Here is a 12796-nt window from a genome sequence, read left to right on the forward strand (position 1 = left end):
AGTGCCCCATGTCACTACTGGTGGAACCTGGCTTAGAGCAGCATCTACAACACTCACAGGATACGTGAGCACATTTGCTCCAGACAACACAGCTACTGGAAAATCACTCTCAACCACAGTTCCGCCCAAATCACACTCATAAACCCGTGTAGTAGTGATTTCCAAGAGCTGTTGTTTTCGTAGGATGACAGACAGCTCGTCTCCATTTGTGTACGTGTAACCAAGATAATCGTAAATACAATTTGTTTTGAAATAGACTCTAACAGTTGTAATATCGGTGTCAGCGACTATCTCCATTAACGCACTATTGGGCACAGATGGAATGATATATTTGGTCGATAACGCCTGTATTGGTGCCACCGGAAACGCATCAAAAACGCGATTGGATTCTGCATAATTCAGAAAATCAAGGTTAACTTCTGTTGAACATACCAATTCCAAGCCAAGTTTTTCAATGTGAGTTCCGATATAGAGGAGATACTTGTTAAGATAAGCTTGTGTGACAGTTTTCTGTCCTTGAAGTGTGATGGATGATGATCTGCCGTAGCTGTCACTTAATGTACAGTTTCCTTCTTCGTTGTGTTCAATGAATAGGTATCCATCTACTGCACCATCGTAATCGTGTGTGTCCGTAGGAAAAAATGCCCAAATAAACCGGGTTCCACTGTGACCCAAAGCTGGAAATAGAAATCAATGTACAAAAGAAACATAGAAATTTTACAAAACGAATTATCCTTCAAAACTGTTAATGTTTTTTGGTGTTGTTTTGATATTATAACAGAGACAAAAAATCACTGCCCGAGAACGTGGTAAGGAGCATAAGCCCTTGTTTTCTAACGTCACTAACTGCATTATGACACATATAAAGTCTCACGTATTTACAATTACTCTGTTAAACATTTGTTTGTAAAAACACATCTAAATTGACCTACAAAAAAAAGTAAACTCCTTGTAGGATTTGGGTAAATATTTGGAAATGCTTTGATTGTGTCTTACGAGTCAGAAACATTTCGTATTTGTTGCTAAACAATTTATGTGAATAAGCAAAAATGAATATGAAGCATTGGGAAGAATTAGGCCACGGTGGCTTGTGAACCTGTTGCACACATATTAGGTCAGTGATGACCAGTAACGTCTAAATTATCCAGATAGCACTTACAGAGCTGAAGATCATGTCAACGTAGAAAGATGGGAACTGAAAGATGGCGTTAATCTATATCTATGCATTTTATTTATTTATTTATTTCATGCATTTTATTTATTTAGCAAACATTTAAGTAACAAACTGTCGGTCATGAAAGTTGACAATAATGCTTGAGTTTATAATGTGTATCGCCAAATTGGGCAATATTCCAACTACATATACAGTACAACCAAAAATTATTGAGAATTTAAGATTGTAATTTTTTTTTCACTCATTACTCACGTATTAAATGTGAATATTAGCAGGACATAACTCCAGATTCAAAGACAGGTGAACAGTTAGTATTTTGTCAAGTCACCATTGGCAGCAATGGAGTCTTCAATGCGGCGGGGCATACTACTGATCAAAGAAGTTAGAAAGTCGTGGTCCATGCTGTCCCAATATTGGACCACCTATTCGTTCATTTCAGCAATATTTGTCAGATTTTTCTTATTGACACTTTCCTTCATAAGTCCCCAAACATTTTCTATTGGATTTAGGTCAGGGCTATAGCTTGGCCAATCTAATAATGTCATATTTTGGCTCCGAAACCAGGCCTGTGAATGCTTTGAACGATGTTTTGGGTCGTTGTCCTGCTGGAAAATCCACAAAATTCCATAGAACACGTGAGCAGATGGAAGTAAATGTCCCTCGAGAATATCTGTGTACCGCTCACTGTTCATATTCCCTTCAAATACACAGAGGGGCGTTGCCCCTAACACAGATATGCCACCCAACACGTTAAATTTCGGACTGTACTTTGGGCCCTGATACAAAAGTGTTTCAGTTTCTTTGGTCCAGAATTTCAGTTTATTAGGAAACAGCCACACGGAACTTTCATCTGAGAAAATCACATTGTCCCAGTTAAAATTTCTATGCTGTCAGCATCAGTTCAACCTTCGCTCCTTTTGTTAAGGTTTCATGATCGGTGATGGAATTCCTCGACTTTTCTGCCAACCCATTGCATGCAGCTCAGTTCTAATTGTCTCCTTACAGACAGCCACAGTTCCGCTATCAATCATATCCAGCCTTAAGTTTTCTAAACTCCTTCGTTTGTTTTTAGAAACAAGAATACCAACCCGCCTGCTGTCACCGACAGTCAATTTACTGGGCCTACCTGCGCCTCCCTGGTGCTCAATGTCATATCCATTTGCAATAGTTTTCAAAACACGATAAACAGTGGACAAAGGGATGCCTGTTCTACTTGAAATCACTTTAGCTGATCTGATGTCCCTGTTATAATACTCTAAAATCAACTTCCTCTTCTCTGAATCATCCATACTGAGGATAACTGAAAATGTCGTCTGCTAGCAAGTAAACAAAGGGGGATAACTCTTCACAAACTAATGAAAAAAGGATTAACGGAGTTGTCTCTCTTGAATGAAACCAAGCACTTGATAGCTGGTCAAGGTTGTGTATACTAGAAATCCAGTTAAACATATTCCTAAACTTCTCAATAATTTCTGGTCATACTATATATGACGGCGGCCTGCAATGATCGAATGTGAACCACATTACTGTCAGGTCAACTACATGTGGATATATATGGCGGCGGCCTGCAATGATCGAATGTGAACCACATTACTGTCAGGTCAACTGCATGTGGATATATATGGCGGCGGCCTGCAATGATCGAATGTGAACCACATTACTGTCAGGTCAACTACATGTGGATATATATGGCGGCGGCCTGCAATGATCGAATGTGAACCACATTACTGTCAGGTCAACTACATGATTGTTCATGACCATCCGACCAGCATAGGTTGCTGATTTGTATCCGGAATCTTCAATCGATGTCTCCTGGACTGATGGAATAGACTGTTTCAACATAATTTGACATGATAGATTATGAGCTCATTTCTAGCTTCTTCATTGCAAAACTGTGAAAATCAGAGTTACAATTGGTTTTCAACAACTAATGCATTCGTAAGAGACGACCAAGGGGATTGGGTGGCTGGGGTCGCTGACAGGGTTCATACATGTCATTACTGTCGTATTGCGTTTTCCTATATCTGTGCTAATTGTTTAAAACAAAGAATTATCTGGTCCAGTCCCGAATATCTACAGACCATAGAAAGCTGACTTGATCTAATCGTTCCACGTATAAGTCGATTAATCAATTAGTCAAGTTCATTCTTCGAATTATTTACAACGTTTGATACAGAGGGTTTTCGAATTGGATTGGCAAATGGGAACTACCCGTACCTCGTCTAATCAAAACGGCAATAACAATTGTGCTTATCGTATTGAAAAATTGGAGTGAGTAGACCGAAATGTGTCCTACCTTTTGGGCATTGCACAAACATCTTCAGCCCTGGGGATGTCAGAGTAGAGACATTATTGGAGGCTGTGCAGGATATTTCAGACAAGTGATGACTGCAAGCAACAGTCAGTGTTAGGACACTGGAGGATACGGTGTTCCCGTGGCCGTCGGCGATGTGGGATGTTGTAGTCTGCGTTACGACCTCACTGCCCCTGTTCCAGGTGATCATCGATGGTGGTCGAGTAGGGCTGGTTTCACACACAAGACTGATGACATCATTCTCGTCTACTGGTAATGGTTTTGTTGTGGCATTAATGATATTTACATCAGATAGAGGTACTGAAACACAACAAACAGCATAAATGTGTGTGGGGGGGACATAAGTGTCCCGTATGGATCCGGCATCAACCGGATTGGGTGGTCACTCTCACTGACTTGGTTGATGTCATCGTAGCCCAATTTCGATGGTCATAATGTTAATCTCTAGATTGTCTGGTTCTGGTTTGATTATCTACTGACCACCGCCATTTACCTGGAATTTTGCTGAGTGTGGCGTTAAAAACAAATTATAATCGTAACTGAAGTATTCACTTTTATAAATCTATCATTTTTCATCAATGTTGTGAGGAAGTACTTAAACCTTAAGCGCCTACTTATCAGGATCTATTTAAAATAAAACATCGAAACTGATTCAATCCTCCATATTAAGCTGTTGGTATTTTGTCTGACTGTTGAAGTGAACGATGAATAAAATGTTGAAATTGACCATTATGCTAGATTCACATCCCTTTAGATGACTGGGTGTCAAAATATCTCTTTCAGAACATGACCGGTTTGGTGAAATGTAAAAATGTTTAAAAATGATTCAAAATAATTTTCAACTAAATATCAGTCATACCATAGGTGCATTGTTCAAGCAGTTTCAACACTGGCGATGTGAGAGTGGTGGAGTTATAAGAAGCCACACAGGATACTTCAGACAACCGATCACTACAGCTAGGTGACAGTGTCAGAACACTGGTGGAAACGGTTAATCCTTGGCCGTCTGTGTTGTGAGATGTAACGGCTTGTGTTAATGTCTGGTTGTCCTTCATCCAGGTTATAACCGATGGTGGTCGGGTAGGGTTGGTTTCACACACCAGAGTGATGACATCATTGTCAGCCACTGATAAAGTGTTTGTGGTGCTGTTCAGGAGAGTCACATCAGTGAGAGGAACTGAAGTGTAAAATACATTATGAATTATGGCACTCTTTCCTATCACGGGTAACAGCTTTTATGTGCCGTTGAACATAGTGATACAACCAAATGAAACTGACAATAATATACAAATATTTTCTGCACATATATTTACGAGACAAATTTATAGAAATTGTTTTGACATTTTTATCCTTTATAAGCATTTCCATAGTTATATGATAATAATAATTCTGCTTCAGCCAATGGTAACCATTTTTGTCACAATAAAACCTTCATGTCTTACACTTCAGAACTTACCGTAATGGTATCCCACTGGACTACTGAAATATCCATACATTTTGGAAAAGCCAAGACCCGTGACCAACACGGCAAATGGGCAGGTGGAGGACATACTTCTGATGACTGTCATGTTGGAAGGAGCCCTGAAGCTGGAGATGGAGGCGACGTGGGAAGGTGTTGATGAAGTTGTCCATATTGTGTTGACGCCTATCTCTGCTGTACAGTTGGGACTAGTGATGAGTGTGATATACCGTACATAGTTCACCTGGCTGGTTTGAATGTCAGATACGAGGTACTCGGTACCATAGTCACCTGCAGATGGAACTACAGAAGAGAAAATGCTGTGTTTTCCATTGTTTCCCGCTATCAGAAAAACACTTATCGGCTTTGAACTTTTTATGTAGATGATTTCAAACTCTGAATCAGAAAAATCTTCAACGTGAAAGTCGGTTTCATTTAGTTGTATGGATTTAGCGCCAGTTTGCGTTTCCCTGACCACAGATGTGCCATTGCTGTTGGCCACAATGTTGACCCTATAGCTTCCAATGTTTAGAATCTTGGGTATTATGAATGATGTTCCGCTTGATCCAATCGGGGGAATCTGACTCATAACAGCATCTTTGAAGGTTTGAGGGTACGACAAGGCAGGAGATCCAGAAAACAAAGCTACTGGAAAATTACTCTCAACAACTGTTCCACCCAAATTACATATTTTCCTATAGCTTGGATATACGTCAGCTAATTGCAATACTTGTCCCTTTCGTAATATTGTGATCAGCAACTGGCCATTGTTGTATGATATCCCCTCTTTAGAGTATTTGCAGTTGCTGTTGAAATAGACTCTGACAGTTGTAGTGTCGTAGGCAGCCACTATTTCAAGAATGGCATTATTGGGAACTGGGGGTACTGTGTACCTGTCTGACAGTGATGCAACAGGAATGATAGGATATGCGTCAGCAAATTCTTCTGATACTTCCTGATTCAGACAATTAAGATTAACATCTGTTGAACAAATCAGTTCCATGGCCAGCCTTTCAACGTGAATGTCAAAAGTGAGAAATTTAACATCAGGTATCGTGTATTGTGTTACGTTTTTCTCCCCCTGAAGAATTATGGCGTGTTCAGTTCCGTTACTGTCTCTCACAGTGCAGCTTCCCTCCTTTAAGTGTTCAATTGACAGAAATCCGGCAGTTCCATAACGTGATTCTTTTGAATAGCGCGCAGGAAAGGGCGTCCAAATAAACCGTGTTCCACCATAAGACACCCAGGCTAGAAAATACAAAACCAGAAAAAGGTATGGACTTGTGTGAATAGAATAGAATAGAATAGAAGAAAATGGAAAAATGGAATGGAATGGAATGGAATGGAATGGAATAGAATAGAAGAATACTTTAATGCCTTTTCAGGAATTTGTGTTACATCAGCAGAGCTACTGACACATCAGAGAGATACAAAACATATTTACATAATTTCATTGATTTAGGTATCTTTACATTTGTTTAAGAGAGATATGGTACATGGAATAAAGGATGTACGGGCTCTCTTAGTTTTCACAACTGGAACTTTGTAGCGGAGGCTTCAGGAGGTTGTATTCCGAATTTAAGTCATGAGTTGGGTCAGATATAATTTTGACAGCTTGATTCACGATTTGCTGCTCATATATTGATGATAAACATTCAAATCTGACTCCAGCGATTTTACTTGCAGTGTTAACAATTCTGTCTATTTTAGATTTGAGATGAACAATTTAAATGGACGACTACATATGATCATGGTGGGTGTGTAATGCTCATCAGAAAAGAACCTTCAGATATTCACAGCGTTATCTGTTGCATTGCCAAATTTGGGTGCCAAAGCGAAAACAAATCTGAGTGGATGTTTGGAAATGGTATTAGCTGCAAATTTGACTGGACATGACAAGTGTTAAGCTTACATGCATGAGAACTGAATTAAACAATTTCATACGTTGTTGTTTTCTAAAAAAAATTGAGCTAACACAGTACCCCTCTTAGATGTAATTGCCAGATGATTTTCATGATGTGAAGTTAATATACATTTTGTCGTCGTTGTCGCTGTTTTGTGATAGTGTGAAAACCTAACACGCATACCTGCTCCCATGTTTAGTTTTGTATATACATTTTTTCATGTATATATATATATATATTTTCAAATGAGGTGTAACATACGCCAGTTCCATGCCCGGATGCAATCAGATATATTCCTCCTTCTGGACACTCAGGATGTACCTTTCAAATGTTTAGTAGTATATAATAGTAGGCAACAATGGAGTGGTCAAACTGCATGATTTCACTGGAAAGAAGATACCGACCAGTCCTTTCATTCTTCTCACAACATGGCAATAAAATATCTTTCTTGTAAAATTTCAAATAAGAACCACTTGAAAATTTACTACATATTTCAAGCACAAAATCGTAACTTAGAATCAAGTCTGTAACAGATAATTTTACCCGAAAAACGAACATTCACACTCTCAAAAACAAAGGTAATCGTTGCCTTCTAAACCTAAGATTTAATGGGCAAGTGTTTAATATTTTCTTGATTATGTTTACGATATATATTATGTATTACTATAGCTATAAAATATGTTGATACGGAACAACTTAAGTAGAGAACTACGTTTATCATAGTCATTCGTTAGGATATTTAAACTATGCTAAACAATAAAAATAAACCATATGTAGTACATTAGCATACATTTATCAACGCCAGGAAGTTATTGATACATGAAAAAATTACTTAAGATAGATATAATATGTATGATCAGAGGAACGATGCTTTTCTCAATTCAAACTTTATGGTTTCACAGTTTCAGCGATGGTATTTGAAAACCGCCACGCTTTGTTAAAGATTGAATATTCAAATATTTATTAAAGTGCATTCCCTAAACAAGGGACGGAACTAGCGTTCATTGTGATCTGTGACCCGTAATCTGTAGCTTAAAGTATGAACCACAATGGATTTGAACTGCTTTTAACAGGCGCACAGTCAACTTACCCTCTGAAAACTATTTGTTCCTCACTATTTGATATTTATAATCATTAGATTATTATGAGCTGCTTATGATATACTCGGAACAATCACTATTTGATATTTATAATCAGTAGATTATTATTAGATGCTTATGATATACTCGGAACAATCACTATTTGATATTTATAATAAGTAGATTATTATAAGATGCTTATGATATACTCGGAACAATCACTATTTGATATTTATAATCAGTGGACTATTATAAGATGCTTATGATACACTCGGAACAATCACTATTTGATATTTATAATAAGTAGATTATTATTAGCTGCTGATGATATACTCGGAACAATCACTATTTGATATTTATAATAAGTAGATTATTGTTAGCTGCTTATGATATACTCGGAACAATCACTATTTGATATTTATAATCATTAGATTATTATGAGCTGCTTATGATATACTCGGAACAATCACTATTTGATATTTATAATCAGTAGATTATTATTAGATGCTTATGATATACTCGGAACAATCACTATTTGATATTTATAATAAGTAGATTATTATTAGCTGCTTATGATATACTCGGAACAATCACTATTTGATATTTATAATAAGTAGATTATTATTAGATGCTTATGATATACTCGGAACAATCACTATTTGATATTTATAATCAGTGGACTATTATAAGATGCTTATGATATACTCGGAACAATCACTATTTGATATTTATAATAAGTAGATTATTATTAGCTGCTTATGATATACTCGGAACAATCACTATTTGATATTTATAATAAGTAGATTATTGTTAGCTGCTTATGATATACTCGGAACAATCACTATTTGATATTTATAATAAGTAGATTATTATTAGCTGCTTATGATATACTCGGAACAATCACTATTTGATATTTATAATCAGTGGACTATTATAAGATGCTTATGATATACTCGGAACAATCACTATTTGATATTTATAATAAGTAGATTATTATTAGCTGCTTATGATATACTCGGAACAATCACTATTTGATATTTATAATAAGTAGATTATTATTAGCTGCTTATGATATACTCGGAACAATCACTATTTGATATTTATAATAAGTAGATTATTATTAGCTGCTTATGATATACTCGGAACAATCACTATTTGATATTTATAATAAGTAGATTATTATTAGCTGCTTATGATATACTCGGAACAATCACTATTTGATATTTATAATCAGTGGACTATTATAAGATGCTTATGATATACTCGGAACAATCACTATTTGATATTTATAATCAGTGGACTATTATAAGATGCTTATGATATACTCGGAACAATCACTATTTGATATTTATAATAAGTAGATTATTATTAGCTGCTTATGATATACTCGGAACAATCACTATTTGATATTTATAATAAGTAGATTATTGTTAGCTGCTTATGATATACTCGGAACAATCACTATTTGATATTTATAATAAGTAGATTATTATTAGCTGCTTATGATATACTCGGAACAATCACTATTTGATATTTATAATAAGTAGATTATTATTAGCTGCTTATGATATACTCGGAACAATCACTATTTGATATTTATAATCAGTGGACTATTATAAGATGCTTATGATATACTCGGAACAATCACTATTTGATATTTATAATCAGTGGACTATTATAAGATGCTTATGATATACTCGGAACAATCACTATTTGATATTTATAATAAGTAGATTATTATTAGCTGCTTATGATATACTCGGAACAATCACTATTTGATATTTATAATAAGTAGATTATTGTTAGCTGCTTATGATATACTCGGAACAATCACTATTTGATATTTATAATAAGTAGATTATTATTAGCTGCTTATGATATACTCGGAACAATCACTATTTGATATTTATAATAAGTAGATTATTATTAGCTGCTTATGATATACTCGGAACAATCACTATTTGATATTTATAATAAGTAGATTATTATTAGCTGCTTATGATATACTCGGAACAATCACTATTTGATATTTATAATCAGTAGACTATTATTAGATGCTTATGATATACTCGGAACAATCACTATTTGATATTTATAATAAGTAGATTATTATTAGCTGCTTATGATATACTCGGAACAATCACTATTTGATATTTATAATCATTAGAATATTATTAGATGCTTATGATGCACTCAGAACAATCACTTTTTGATAGTTTTAATTATTAGATTATAATTAGATGCTTATGATATACTCGGAATCATATAATATATATAATCATATCAGAGATATGTTCTCTTGCCTTGACGTTTTAATTTATGCTTACTGAAAGGATTTTGTAGCTTATTTTCATTATTATAGATAATATATTGTGTTTAGATTATACTTTGAAATTGTGGAAAGTCATGTAATACAGTTATCAAAAAAGTTATGAAAGGTTATGATTTCGCGTGCGCCTGGTGGCTACAATCGTAGGATTTACTTTACATGTATACCTGGCACTAATTACAGCAGCAATCTTTCGGGGAAAGTGAAGAAATATTTACACGTGTGCGCGGCCATTAACCACATACCTCGTTAGACCATATACAATATATACACGTGACATGTTTAAACAAGAAAAATTACATTTATTTTCTTATTGTAAATACTTACGTTAATATTATTATTAATTAAACAGTTCACCCGCTTCTGTGTTGCGAAAGATACAATTTAGTGAAAACAAAGTAATATGAATTTTGTAATTTCTGCAATATACGAATATATTTGAGAAAATATAAAATATTACATATAAAAATTGTAAAGTATATTTTACGCGAAGGAATATTTGTTGGCTTGTCAAAATCAATGCCATATACCTGTAAACCTGACAAAAATATAATAACATATATAACAACATTTGTTACGTGTATGCGGTCTTTGTATGGTGGATATTGACTCGATAAGTGACACATACGAAATGTTGGCAATGCTAGTTTTCATACGTGCAGTGGTTGTTGGTTAACACTTACTAAGTATCATTATCATACCAATGTTATATTTAATGGGTGTTGCATCAGTAAAATATGTCGTTTTATTTTGAAAACATGAAGTTCAATACATGTGAGAACTCAATTTGTTTGCAAATTTCGTGCTTTTATTCTATCTTAACAATTCGACATATGGGAGATTTAGTGTTAACTGAGTCCCTCATTATCTTAGAACACGAGTGAGTTATGTCGAAACAACGTAATATGCATTTTTGCATTCTCGCATATTGTACGCACACATTGTGTAATAACAATAACGAGAAAATACTATCTGCAGAATTAAACAGCTAAAGATTTTTATGGGTATCTCATCATACAGCGACTGTGTTTCCATACAAATGCACCCAGTATACCTTGAATCCCGCGGCAAGCTACCCATTTAAATAAGGTCGGGGTCGCTATCTAGGATTCTTATGATGGTTTTGTACAGCAGCTGCCCAACGTTCATTTGTCGATAGGTAGCTCAGGTCAAGCTTCAGTATGTTATCTCCGGCGCGATTCAATGCCTTGGTCCCAGTGTGTAACGCGGGTAAATATTTCGCAATCCTGCATTTCACAATGTCCATAGTGTTTCTGCCCACCTCAGCGCTTATTGAACCTCCGTAAACAGAACAAGGAAATCCCCTTAATACGGACGGATGAAAACGCCCGAATTAAGGAGTGTGAGGATATCAGACTGACATTGATATCCTGCACGTGTGTTTCAAGGAGTAATCTTCAGAAACAACGCTATGTATGCAGAACGGCATGCATTGAAAACATACTGTCATCTTCTTTTCAGAAACATAACAGCAAGTTATTGGTTCAGTATAAGCTGCAATCAATATGAATATGTGTGCAACCATGCCTTCATAGATGCCGAATTCTATTTTAAATATTTGAATTTTAGCAAGAAAGATGTTATGAATGATAGGTAGTCATATAATGTCAGATGATTATATTCTTATTCAAAATACGTTGTAGTTCGGACTACAAAATGTAGCTGAGCGTGCTTGAAATAACGAAGGATAATACACACCAATGACTGACGTCATGATTGGTCCGAACAGAATCAAGCATAATCCCACGAAAACCTGCTTGACCATGGTCATTCTTGTTCTCCTCGTCCTCCGTGGACACGAACAATATCACAACCGTTCGTCAACACCGACCGAGTGGGATTTGACTCTCCTCCGAACACCCTGTGAAAAGAACTGCAAACATATCCCTTATACGGAAGCCTTACTGTGCCATGAGAAAACCCGTTTTGTGACCGATTTTTTTTCTTCGCCTATGCCCACTCAAACTCTTGATGCTCGTTCAACGAAATGCTTGTTTACTGACAGAAGTAGGCCGGATATTATGTTTTGTTTTGGGTGAGTGAGTGAGTTTAGTTTTATGCCGCTGTTAGGAATATTCCAGCAGTATAACGACGGGGGACACCAGAAATGGGCTTCACACAGTGTTTCCATGTGGGGAATCGAACCCGGGCCTTCAGCGTGAGGAACGAACGCCTTAACCACTAGGCTACGCCCCATCGCCCCTGTTTTGTTTTGAGTCCGGGCGTATTGATACATGTATGTTCTTGTACAAAAAAATACAAATCCAAAGAAATCTGTGAAAGAATGAATTATCTATTCCAATATTTAAATTTTTTTCTCATTTTCGATATTGCCTTAGGAGTCTATTCGGGAAATAAGGAAAGACCAACATTTAAAATTATGACATTAGAAGTTTCCCTACTCCCTAGATAACGCGTGCAATCCATTGGCAAAATGATCATGAACACTCACAATCCCAGTATGATGTTCCAGTTAGTATGGTTTATCTGACTTTTAGGGACTGATCATTTGAAAT

The 12796-nt window shown here is 35.9% G+C and overlaps 1 protein-coding gene across 1 annotated transcript; it reads right to left on the minus strand.

The window, feature by feature from the left end:
• Nucleotides 1–32: 32 nt before the first annotated feature.
• LOC124276240 lies at nt 33–12094 on the minus strand. Its single transcript, XM_046711911.1, has 6 exons — nt 11979–12094; nt 5041–6195; nt 4348–4665; nt 3471–3788; nt 433–677; nt 33–44 (listed from the first exon to the last, which is right to left on the minus strand). The coding sequence occupies exons 1-6, from the start codon at nt 12049–12051 to the stop codon at nt 33–35; spliced, it is 2121 nt and encodes a 706-aa protein (XP_046567867.1). The 5' UTR covers nt 12052–12094.
• Between the last annotated feature and the right edge of the window lie 702 nt (nt 12095–12796).

The sequence above is a fragment of the Haliotis rubra genome, unplaced genomic scaffold (assembly GCF_003918875.1).
Source record: "Haliotis rubra isolate DU_JTF1 unplaced genomic scaffold, ASM391887v1 Scf207, whole genome shotgun sequence".
Taxonomy (NCBI): domain Eukaryota; kingdom Metazoa; phylum Mollusca; class Gastropoda; order Lepetellida; family Haliotidae; genus Haliotis; species Haliotis rubra.

Excerpts from the sequence above, each read along its gene's own strand:
- LOC124276240 (XM_046711911.1), bottom strand. The coding sequence starts at position 12,051 with ATGACCATGGTCAAGCAGGTTTTCGTGGGATTATGCTTGATTCTGTTC. Across the intron at positions 4,666-5,040 it reads CAACATGACAGTCATCAGAA|TTCCTCTCACTGATGTGACT; the intron begins GTATGTCCTCCA and ends TTTACACTTCAG. Across the intron at positions 3,789-4,347 it reads GCTTGAACAATGCACCTATG|TACCTCTATCTGATGTAAAT; the intron begins GTATGACTGATA and ends GTTGTGTTTCAG.